Source organism: Mustela erminea, chromosome 8 (genome assembly GCF_009829155.1).
Source record: "Mustela erminea isolate mMusErm1 chromosome 8, mMusErm1.Pri, whole genome shotgun sequence".
In the NCBI taxonomy this organism is placed as follows: Eukaryota; Metazoa; Chordata; class Mammalia; order Carnivora; family Mustelidae; genus Mustela; species Mustela erminea.
This window is the reverse complement of record NC_045621.1, coordinates 25,035,585-25,047,842: the sequence shown is the minus strand read 5'-3', so window position 1 is coordinate 25,047,842 and position 12,258 is coordinate 25,035,585. Positions and strand designations below refer to the sequence as shown.

General features: G+C 42.5%; 1 protein-coding gene across 1 annotated transcript in view; it reads left to right on the top strand.

Annotated features, from left to right (window-relative positions):
* The first annotated feature begins 1,327 nt into the window (after positions 1-1,327).
* BARD1 (BRCA1 associated RING domain 1) overlaps positions 1,328-12,258 on the top strand; it is a 75,929-nt gene continuing 64,998 nt past the window's right edge. The window contains exon 1 of the mRNA XM_032354739.1: positions 1,328-1,609. Within this exon, the coding sequence (XP_032210630.1) occupies positions 1,467-1,609 (143 nt within the window). The 5' untranslated portion in view covers positions 1,328-1,466. The remainder of the gene's footprint in view (positions 1,610-12,258) is intronic.

Sequence of the window (12,258 nt, the reverse complement as noted above, 5' to 3'; positions counted from 1 at the left end):
TTCTCACCTTATAGGAAACTAATGTTCAGACAACTTAAGACTTGATTTAAATCACATAATTATATAGTAGAGGAAGTGGGATTATAAATAGGACTGTTTGGCTCCTGAAATCCCCAATTTACTCCATTACACACACCATAGCATCTCTTCAAGTTCAGCATTTCTAGAGTTTGATTTCTCTGAGGCTCTGCAAAGAGTAAGCAATGGCTTAACAGGGTTAACAATCAATTTCATGATTACCTGTGAGTTTAAGAAAAAAATTGGATTTGGGGCACCTGGGTGGCTCAGTGGTTTAAGCCTCTGCCTTCAGCTCAGGTCATGATCTCAGGGCCCTGGGATCAAGCCCCACATTGGGCTCTCTGCTCAGCAGGGAACCTGCTTCCCCCTCTCTCTCTGCCTACTTGTGATCTCTCTCTGTCAAATAAATAAAATCTTTAAAAAAAAATTACATTTGTCTTCAGTAATATTTAGAATTGTTGAATTACTATATTAAAAAAATTGGGTTAGTTTACCATGTTATTATACCCTATAAGATTTTACTTAGTTTTGTCCATTCGGCTTTTACTAACCAAGGGTTTATTTGGAAATGTTATTTTATTGTTTTATTTACTTTTACCATATAATGTATTAAGTTTTCTCAGGGGTACAGGTCTGTGACTCATCAGTCTTACACAATCGAAATGTTTTAGATGGTTACAGTGTAGCCTAAGGATTGGAGAGGACTTGGGTGGACACAGGGATATCAGCCAGAAGGCTCTGGGAACCATCTAGGTGAGAATGAGACAAAGGGCCTGAGGTGAAGACAGAAGTGGGTAGATTTGAGAGTAAGTGTTGGGTGGGGGATGCAAAGATCTGGGAGTGGACTGAGTGGGGAGGGTGAAGGGTTCTCTGCCTCTGTTGTCCATATAATATGATGGTCAATGAAGGATTCTTATGTGGAGGGTAGACACAGCTTTAACAAACAAAACAAAAAGCCTCGAAAAGGTGGAAGGGAGGAGAAGTTACTTTTTTAGAAGAAGGCGGCACATTCAGTGTCATGATCAAAACTTTTCCAAGCTTTCCGGCAGCCGAAACAGCACTCCTTAGAGATGACTCTTAACCAAAAATTGCTCCGTTTGTGACTTTCCATCCCTTAAGCCTTGCCAACGGTCCCTAGAGCCAAAGGTTCAGGAAAGTCAAGGACCTGCATTTTTTTCTCATTTTCACCCCTCCGGGCGCTCTGGACCCGCCCCCTTTCCCGCCAACCGCAGGCCCCACCCCTCCCGGTCCCGCGCGCCCCGGCTTTTGGCGCGTTTCCGCGGCCCCGCCCCTCGGGCCCCGCCCCCCCCGCCCCCCAGCGTCCCTCCCGCCGGGACTCGGGGACCGCTCGGGCTGGGGTCGGGTCGCAGGCCGGCGGCGTCTCGGTCGTTGCCCGAGCCTGCCGCGGCTCCAGCCCTCTGAGGTGCCCTTGCCGGGAAGGCGGGGCGATGCCGGGGAACCGGCAGCCGAGGGTCCGCTCCGGGAACGAGCCTGGTCCCGCGCCCAGTATGGAGCCGGAGGGGCGCGGGGCCTGGGCCCACAGCCGCGCCGCGCTCGACCGGCTGGAGAAGCTGCTGCGCTGCTCGCGTTGGTAAAGACGGACCCTCCGGCGGGTGGCTGCGAGGGCGGGGGGCAGGGGTCGCCCCAGTCTCGGGGTTGGGTCGGGGATCTTTTCAACCCCCGGGATCCCTCTTCCCCTTGCCGTGGGGCAGTCGGCCGGCGAGCAGAGTCCAGCCTCCCCCGGGGTCTGGTTTTAGTTATCGAACCTCCCTGGTCCCCGTTCACAGCCTTCCCGCGCGGCTCTCTTGCCTTTTCCTCACCAAACCCAACTAAGGTGGTAGTTTTCGAACTTGAGCGGGCCGGAGACGCGCCGGGGGGCGTGGCTAAGGATGCCGCTCGCAGGCCCCGCCTCCGGGGTTGGAATTGGTGCGGGCGGGGCTGAGACGTCCGCGCGTCCTGCCCGGCGCGGGGTTCCGCGGGACCCGAGCAGTCGCCGCGCCTCTGCGGGGCCCTGCTGAGTGGGCGGCCGCTGTCGCTCGTCGCTGAGCTGGCCCTTTGACCGCTTCTCCGTAGCAGCTCTTTCTGGGTTCCCTTGTGGGAGGTAGATTGAAGATAGCAGTGGGATGACGCCGCCCGTCCATTTCTCGTTCAGTTTCTCCTTTCCTTGGTTTAGTCAAAAGCCTGGACGGCTCGGGGTTCCAGCTCTTACAGATGCTGTTTATGATCATTTTTTGTTACTTATTTTCCTTCATGCTGTCGCACCCTGGGAGTCTTCTCACTTCCAGGTTTTCATTATATCTGGAGGCAATCATTTTCATGACTGGTCCTCCATGCTTCTTGTCCTGTAGCTTTTCGTAGTGCACACACCAAGGAGGTTTATAAAACGCAAAAAGGACTTGTCACCTTTTTCATTTCTTCCAAAAGCACTGATTGAGTGAGGGCGCGCTGTGTGGACAGCTCAGTATTTCTGCATCAGTACCACTCAGGCAGGTTTTCTGCCTGCTTGTAGCTGTTCCTGACTGTATTTCTTTTTTGGACTTTCTTTTGATTTGTGTTTTTTTCCCTCTGATTTCCAACCAGTAGAAATTTGATATACATAAAGTACAAGTAACACCGCAGCTTTTTCTTTAAACATGAAATGGACTTAACTGGTGGCTCAGTAGGGTAAGGGTAGGACTCTTGATTTTGGCTGGCATCAGTAATCTCCGGGCCCTGAGATCTAGCCCTGGGTAGGGAGTCTGAAATTCTCTCTCCCTGTCCCCTCTGTCCCTTCCCCTGCTCGCTCCCTCTCTTTGTCTCAAATAATAAATCTTAACAACAACAGCAAAAAGAAATGGACTTAACTGTTACAGACCTTTTGCACTTACATTTTGTTTTATAAAAATTCAAAAAATCATCGCACCTCTTAGGAAAGTGGCACTTTTGCTAGAACACATGGAGACATTCTGAGTTGTGTATGTTTTTTCATAACACAGGTCATCCATTTGAGAATAAGAAATTTAAAACTGGCTCTGCTAGTTGCTATAATGAAACAGTTATAATCACATCTTCATAGTTTAACAAAAGTTAGACATTCACGTGCGGTTTCTGTATGGAAGACATGAGGGCGGCCGGCATCATAGTACTTCACCCAGGCTGGAGAGTCAGGCTGCCTGAGTTCAGGTTCCAGCTTTGACACAATGGCCCAGGTCAAATTCGTTGCCCCAGTTTCCCCATCTGAGTGATAATAGTGCTCAACTCATCTACCTATGAGTCTTCCTTAATAATAAAAGATATTCGGGGCGCCTGGGTGGCTCAGTGCGTTAAAGCCTCTGCCTTCGGCTCAGGTCATGATCCCAGGGTCCTGGCATCGAGCCCTGCATCGGGCTCTCTGCTCAGCGGGGAGCCTGCTTCCCCCCTCACTCTCTGCCTGCCTGTCTGCCCACTTGTGATCTCTGTCTGTCAAATAAATAAATAAACTCTTAAAAAAAAAAGATTATTGTGCCCCTGCAAAGTGCTCTTTTGGCCTTGGGACTTCGTTAGTGAACAAAGACAAAAACCTCAATCCTTAGGACACTAACCTTCTGTAGGAGGGAAGAAACGAAATGAAATTATACATGTGAAGGGTTGAGTATGGTGGTTGTCATGAGATAAGTGATAAATAATAGCTGTTTTATAAAAATACAAAGAGGTATAGCCTGTTTCCTGAATGGTTCGGGCAAGACAAATTATGTGATTTATAAGAATAATCTACAGGTTGTCCTAAAATCTAATACAGCCAATTCCACTTTTTATCCCCTTCCACATATTTTTCCAGTTTCTGTCTGAAGTGAGAAGACAATAAGAGCCAAAGGACTGAAAGTGGACATCAGACTTTTTATAGGTGCAGACTTTGAATACAGTTCATTCTGTTGGCTGGAGAATAATAGTGAACTCCAGTGATTTTTCTTAAAAAATTAATACATGAACCACTGATGGAATCTCTACCCTCACCTGTTTCTTTGCATTTTTAAACCCAGGGCTCTGCAAATTTCTTCTCTAAAGAGTCTTTTGTAACTGTTTTAGGCTTTGCCGGCCACAGTCTCTGTTCCTATTCATTTTGTTTTTTTACAGCCCTTAAAAATAGAGGCATGGGGGTGCCTGGGTGGCTCAGTTGGTTAAGCCATTGCCTCCGGCTCAGGTCATGATCCTGGAGTTCAAGGATCGAGTCCCACATCAGGCTCCCAGCTCTTCGGGGAGTCTGCTTCTCCCTCTGACCTTCTCCCCCCTCATGCTCTCTCTCTCTTTCTCAAATAAATAAAATCTTTAAAACAACAACAACAACAACAACAAACCAGGGGCACGTGGGTGGGGTGGCTCAGTCTGTTGAGGGGTCTGCCTTTGGCTCAGGTCATGATCCCAGCATCCTGGGATGGAGCCCTGCATAGGGCTCCCTGCTCAGCGGGGAGCCTGCTTCTCCCTCTCCCTCTGCCTCTCCCCGCTGCTCTTGATCTCTTGCACACACGTGCTCTCTCTCTCTCAAATCAAATCTTTAAACAAAAACAAACCCAAAAAGCATTCTTAGCTCAAGTCTTTACAAAGACAGTCTTCTGACTAGATTTGGTGCATAGGCTATGGTTTTCCAAACTGTTAAAATGAGTAGAATGTCTGAAGTTTAAAGATCCTTCTCAGTGTAAATATTATATCACATGAGACTTAATATTTATTCTGTTTTTTATTAATTATTGAGACTTAATATTTAGAAATGATTTTATGTTCTTCTCCATGAGTCTTTCTGTTTTGGCACTGTTCCTAGTGAGTAAAGGGTAGCCAGTTTCTCCTTACACATGGGAAAAAAAAAGACCCCAAACCCATTGTTTCCACCCCTGCCTTTTCCTAGGATCCGCCTGATATCATTGCTTGAAAGGAGCAACTCTGGACAGTCTGCTTCTTGCTTTTGCTATCCACCATTCATAGTAGTGTCATATTATTTGAAATTGTGTGTCAGTATGCCCTTTTACAGAGTTTCAAAGTTCTACCCAGTGGGCTGGTGATTACCCCGATTACCCTCACATTCAGCTTGCAGCTGTCATCTATATTGTGTTCCCAGGTGTCACCTGTCTCGTGGAGCATATTGGATCTATTTTGCAGGAAGCATTACTTGTGAGTGAGGGTGAATTGGCTACATTACAGGGCATCCTTTCTTGACCTTTAACATAAGTGTGGCTCCAAGGTGAAGCGGATGGAATTTTTCAAGAGGCCAGATGTGACATTTGTGTTAGGTCCAAGCCTCACAACCAGAGAGAAGCTATTTAAAGATTTGGAAAAATGAGACAGGAAGAACATATCATTTGAGAAGCTGACAGAAAGCATAGTTAGTAATAATGTGTTCCTAAAGGAAGTAGGAAAAAATAATAGGAGCTGTAGTGTTAAAAGCCCAAGTGTCATATGACACTGTTTTGTGAATTAAAATAATTAGGTATTGGGGCGCCTGGGTGGCTCAGTGGGTTAAGCCGCTGTCTTCGGCTCTGGTCATGATCTCGGGGTCCTGGGATCGAGTCCTGCATCGGGCTCTCTGCTCAGCAGGGAGCCTGCTTCCTCCTCTCTCTCTCTGCCTGCCTCTCTGCCTACTTGTGATCTCTCTCTGTCAAATAAATAAATAAAATCTTTAAAAAAAAAAAAAATAATTAGGTACCTCTTGCCATTTGGGGCGGTGGCGGCGGGGGGGAGCTTTGGTCTCTACTACAATGTAATTTGGAGTTCTAGCACGTTTTAAATCAACTTTTAGTAAAAAGTAAATTAGTGATCTTGTGATTTTTTTTTTTTTTTTTGGGTAGGTGATTTTATTTTTCTAAATCTTTTGTCATTTTAAAGGCAGTCAGGATTGTTTTTGTTTATTGCATAGCTTAGTTTTTAAGAGCATTGATTTTGAACACTGGCTTCAAATAGTGGCTCAGTGATTTTGGATAAATTATTTTATCTTTGTATGCTTTTTCTCATTTGCAAAATGAATTAGTAATAGTTTCTATCTTATAAGGTTGTTATGGGAATTAAATGAGTTAATATTTATAAGATACTTAGAGCAGTGCCTATTATGTTCTAAGTGCTGTATGAATGTTTGTAAAATACAGGATAGATTTCCTGACCCCAGCGTTAAGCTTTTGCCTTCATTAGTTTTGAATGTTCAGAAGCATTTTAATAGGCCAATGATCCTTAAATGGGATGATTACTCCTTTGGCTTGCTCTGATGCTGATTCTTCATTAGGACCTCAAGCGATCACTGAGGCACTACATTAGTGATGCTGTGGTGAGACATTTTCCACCCTTAAGGAGCAAATGCTTAACTATAAAGGATAAAATGCATGCAGAGTTCGGGGAAAATTATCATGAGGGCCAAAGAGATGCAGGGAAGAGTACTTGGATGGTGCCAGTAGAGGAAAGCTGAATGCAGTCTTGGAAAGATTTTCACAGAAAAGAAAGGTGGAATGTGCTAATCACAGTATGCTAAAAGGTACTGTACAATAAAGGAAAGGGAGTCAGGTGGGCAAAGAGTTAAGAAAGGGTCAGATTAGACCGTGTTTAGTGGCTTAACAACACACTGTTCAGTTGATTTGCATAGTTCCTATGGAGAAGCAATTCGTGTAAATTTCCTGTAATTCCAGTGTCCTCATCTATAAAATGAGGAAGCTGGACTAAGTGCTTTCTAAGACTCCCTTCAGTTTGCAGATTCTATAATTATTAGTTTCCACTAGATGTAAATCGTCATTTAAAACTTTCTTTTGAAGTTTAACATACATCTAGCAAAGGGCAGAAATCATTGGTGTTCAGCTTGTATCATATATCCTTCCTAATTGTGGGATTTACTTACTCATGTGGTATTTTGATTCTTTGATACCTGTTGCCTTCAGTTATACTACACATTTCATAAAGACAGGTACACATTTCATAAAGACAGGTACACATTTCGTAAAGACAGGTTCACATTTCTGAACACATAGTTTCTTAGTGTTTGTTAAATTAATGAGTGTATAAAAGAATCTAGGTTAAGTTAGGATCATATTTGAGGAGCCTTTGCAGGTGGAAATATTAGAAAGACCTGGTTAATTTCACTTGCTCACCAAGAATCCTCCATAGGTTCCTGGGGTTAATTACCCAGAGTAAACAATGACTAAGGTCTTAGGGCAAAAGTAGAAGGCAAAGGTCTTTGCCCCTGGGAGTTAGGGCTAGAACAGACCCATCACAGGCCTACACATGCCTGGTATTATATAGGGCTTGGGACTGCCAAGAGAACCTTCCTATAGAGACATTGAGCACCTGTTCCTATAGTATAGGGGATCATCTTACAAGTGGAGTTATTGTTATATGGGTCTGGGACTTAGAGGAAAGATTTCAGGCTGGGAGCACACTTGACAGTCGTCTGCATGTAGATGGTAATTTAAGTCCTGTTTCTAGAAGTGAGCAGGGAAGCGAATATAAAGATGAACGACTGTGACCGAGCCTTGAAACGCAACATTTGAACATTAGGTGGAAGAAGTGAAGCTTTAAGGACAGTTACTTAGGTACTGATTGCTTTGGAAGAAGGGGAAGAGAGGACAGAGTCAACCAGTACTATTTGAGTCAGATGCACAGGATATTCTCTGTGGCTTATCTGTCTCATAACAGTAGGTCCTATTATAGTTAATTGTTAGAAGAAGTCTGTTGCCCATTTGGCTTTTGCTATATTGGCTCATCGGTTTATTCAGCATTTATCAACACTAAATAATCAGACATGATTTAAAAAAATTTTTTCCCATGTGATTTAATCTGGCATACAAAATACACAGAAATAAGATGCTCTGTGTCATTATTCATATGCCTTACTTGATAACAATTTTGTTTATTCTAAAGATAGATAAAAGAAATTGTTTAATTGGCTTAGAGAGCCTTTTAACCAAATGTGTTGGTGCACACTTGGCAAAATAACTTGGCATTTTTCTAAAATGTAAGAGCCCTGTGGTAGCTAGCTATTTTGCCTGTCATTAAATAGCAGTTTATCTCATAGAAGCTTAGGGAGCCATTCTGTTAAGAAATAGGTCTGCCTCAGTATTGTAATCTCAACTGAATTTACTTTGCTTTTTTTCTTTGCAAAGAAATTTTTATTTCAGTAGGATATATTTTTTTTAAAATTGTTTTTTCTTACTACTTAGTTCTTCCCTAAGTTATAATCCTCTGGCCACGCCGATCTCTCCAAATCGACTACATGTAAAGTAACAGAAATATGACTACAGATGGGAAAAAGTAGAGTAGCTGAATTTTCAAGGTACAGAAATCCTGTTACCATGCAAATGTCTTGTCTTATTCTTTTGGATTTTTTTTCTTTCTAATATATATGTATATCAAACAAAGAATAGGGTAAGGATAAAATAGAATTGTTAATATAAATTCATTTTTGCATGTAGTTTTCCATTTGCTTCATTCACTAAGGATTTATCGAAATTCTGCTGTTCATATAGCACCATGCTAGGGAGGTAATAGTGTGGTTGGGGAGCGCAGAAAAAATAAAAGTCCAGATTGCTCGTTTGTAGGGCTACTGTCTATTTGGAGACTAGCAGGGAAAATAGGGAATCAAGCAGATAAAAGAGAAAATATTTCTCTTTCAGCATTGATTTCCAGAGCTCCAACAAGATGCCATCTCTCTGGAACTTTATAGAGTATTTCATACTTTTCTGAAGTCATATACTAACTTTGCTTATAAAATCACCTTGTTCAGTTGTAAGCCCCTTAATATACAGATTGTGTTGCAGGCAACATTGTGTCCTTACACGTCTGGCACAAGGTACAGATTTTGCATAGGTGATGGTGTGGAAATTGAAATCCAAGAATTTCTGTGCCTAAACTTTGTTTAGTGTTGTTTTTATTACATCATCCTGCATAGTATTTGGATGTGTTGGGCTTGAATAGTTTTGGGGGTAGAAGGGAGGAAGGGTATTCTAGGCTGGGAAGAGTAGTCTCAGCGATCCTGAGCTTGGTTTTGGACATTGGGTATTACTTGAGGAATGTTACAGAGAGCAGAGTTGAGAGCAGAGTTTTTGTGGAGGAGCAGTATAAGAAAAGGTTGCCTGCTTTGAAGTTACTGGGTTGTGAAGAACTTCTTAATATTAAGTTTTTAAAAATTGAAACTAATACATGCGTTAAAATATCAATGTATGTGGTGGTCATTAAATAAGTGAATGGCAGGTGAGCCCCAGTCCTTTTCTTTCTTTCTTTTTTTTTTTTTTAATTTTTAAAAAAAATATTTTATTTATTTATTTGACAGACAGAGACACAGCAAGAGAGGGGACACAAGCAGGGGGAGTGGGAGAGGGAGAAGCAGGCTTCCTGCTGAGCAGGGAGCCTGATGTGGGGCTCGATCCCAGGACCCTGGAATCATGACCTGAGCCTAAGGCAGATGCCTAATGACTGAGCCACCCAGGCGCCCCCCAAATCCTTTTCTTTAAGGACCCACTATGATCAGTTTTTTGTGTATCTTTTAATAAGAGGTCGTCTGTATTTATATAAGCAGCATATGCCTCAGCTGAGAAGATGCCAGGTATCAGGAGGTGTATTATGACACATGTAACATTTTCTTGTTGATTAAAATTTAGATTGTTTCTGGTCTTTTGCTATAATCTGTGCTAGAGTGAATATCCTTTTCCATCAGCCTTTACCTTTTAAAAATTTTTATTAAAATTATCCATGAACACAGTCAACAAAGTCAATAAAGCAAAGGCAATAAAAACATTCTTTTGCTTCATCTATACTTTAGAAATAGCCTCTTTCATCTCTTAGTTCTTCAAGATTTACGTCTGCATTTCCAAATGACATGTTTCTATTGCTACTTCTTGAATTTTTCCATTTTAGACATTTATTTATCCACTTTCTAACTTCTTCCTCTAAAAGATGGTTTTCTTATTATCTATTAACTTTCTAGTATGGAAGATGACTCGGTTAGAATTTGTAGTACAAAATAATTTTCAGTCGTTATTTTGAAGGCCAAGCATCCCTTGTTGTTACCCTGGAGATGTATTATGCTCTTCTGAATCCTTAAAATAAAAATAAAAATATATATACACATACACACATATATATATGTGTATACATTTATGAAATTTTAGTTTTATTATTTCTTAATCTCTGGACTCTCTTGGTATCCTAAGTAGATAGCTTTGATGTTTTGAAGTTTCAGTTTTGCAAGCATCTGAGTATCTCTAAAGGATAAATTCCTGGCAGGGAAAGAGTTGAATTGAAAGTAGGTACATTTAAAATTTTGATAGATACTGTCTGGTTGTAATAGAAGTATCTTCTCAGCTAAGCAAGCTCTAGGCATTGTCAGAAAGCCTGGCTTTGACGTAGATTATTGCCACCCTCTGTATCTGTGTTTCTGAGCTGTACGTTAATGTTCTTTTGACTTGACATGGTCCCCGCCCAGGCTTGGTTATAACACCCCTGTCCCTGCTTCTTCCCCTGTGCTCGTGGGCGCATACTTCTCCATCACTCCTCCAGTGTTGTTCTTGATGTGTTAACAGCAACAGTATATATTCTCGCTCACTAATGAGAGTAATCAGTACAATCGATCAGTTATTCATAGATACTAGATTCATTGCTAATCAAACTGTAGCATCTCATTGCTAGGGGAAGGAAGGGTCAGAACCATAGATAAAAGGTTCAGAGTCATCTTCGAAGGGACATTTAAGTTTAGAAACAGAATCAAGGCACTGAGTGTAGAGTACTATGATAGAAAGCCAAAAGCCTGTGGACTGTGTTATGGGGGAAAAGCCTACAATGGAGAGACAGGAAAGAAGCAGTTAACGAAATGCTAAAATAGGCAGATAAATGTGTTATAAGAAAATTAAGACTCAACTGAAGGAAAGGTTTCAGGAAGAAAGTTGAGGTCAGTTTCCTTCACAGAAGGGGGAGGGAGAATGAGGCCTGAAAGTGCTTTTGGAGAGCAGGTTCGGCATGGTCGGGAGTTAAAGCTGGGGAGGTAAGGACACGGAGTGAACACTGTGGAGCCCTCTGTTAGGACCTTCCATCTGTCGGCAGGAGCAGGGGCAGGAGGAGGTAGAGTTAGAGGCAGGAGCGAAACAAAGTGCTGTTTTTTCGGGTGGAGGAGAGAATGCCTACTTGTGCATGTTTAGGCAGATGGAAGAAGAGAGGTGGCTATAACGAGGAGAAGAGACCACTTTAGGAGACAGAAGATAAGGGATCTAGGGAGAGATGGAGCAGCGCATTTTAAGAAGGAAGAGTGACTGCAGGAAATGTTTTCCTCTGAGCCTGAAGGGAGGGCTAGGATTATGGATGAAGAGGTACGAATGGGTTCAGGTGGTGAAACACTCACACTGTTCATCTCCAGTCACGTTAATAGAATTTCAGAGCACGGAGATGGTTTCAAATAGCATTTATTCCTTTGTTTACTCACTGAAAATAAAATGTGCTACTTTGGTAGAGAGACAAAGGTGAAGAAACTACCAACTAAATTCATAGAGATCCATTCATCTCTCTCTCTCTCTCTCTCTCTTTTTTTTTTTTCCTTAAGAGAGAGCAAGCAGGGAGAGAGTGGGGGAGAGAATCCCAAGTTGACTCTGCATTAGACCCAAGGCTGATCTCCATCTCATGACCTTGAGATGGTGACTTGAGCTGAGATCAAGTCCAATGCTTAACTGCCTGAACCACCTAGGCACTCCTGCCTCTCTGTCTTTGTACAGTTATTATTCATAGCCTGAGATTAGGAGAGGAATGAGCAGGGCCTATCTGGCACTATAGATTGGTATCTGTGAGTGTCTAAGAGGTCAGTGGAAATAGGGTGGTGGTGAAGGTGTGGCCTAGGGAATCCAAGGAGCTAGTGACCTGAATGGTGGTCTCTCGAGGTGGAGAGTGACCTGAAGGTGGAGGTTTGGTCGGAGTGATGGAATGAAGAGATACAGGGAATTATTATGATGGGGGAGGTGAAACACCACCACTTCCAAGATCGTAGAGCAGAGCTTGTAATGAAGTAGAATTCAACACACTTGATTAGGAGATAAGAGACGAGGTTTGGTAGATGAGATCATGAACAAAAATTGCAAGAGGAGCATGATCGTTGGAGCAGAGATCATCTTAATTTGCCAGAATCACAAAAGTGGCTGGCACGTCACAAGTCATATTTTTAGCGCTGTGATCTGTGTAGTGTGATAGAAAAATCAGATATTGTGAGTTTTAAAAAAGTAATGGGTTTTATAATGTCAGTGAACACCATTTTTAGTATCTTGAGGATAACATTGTAGA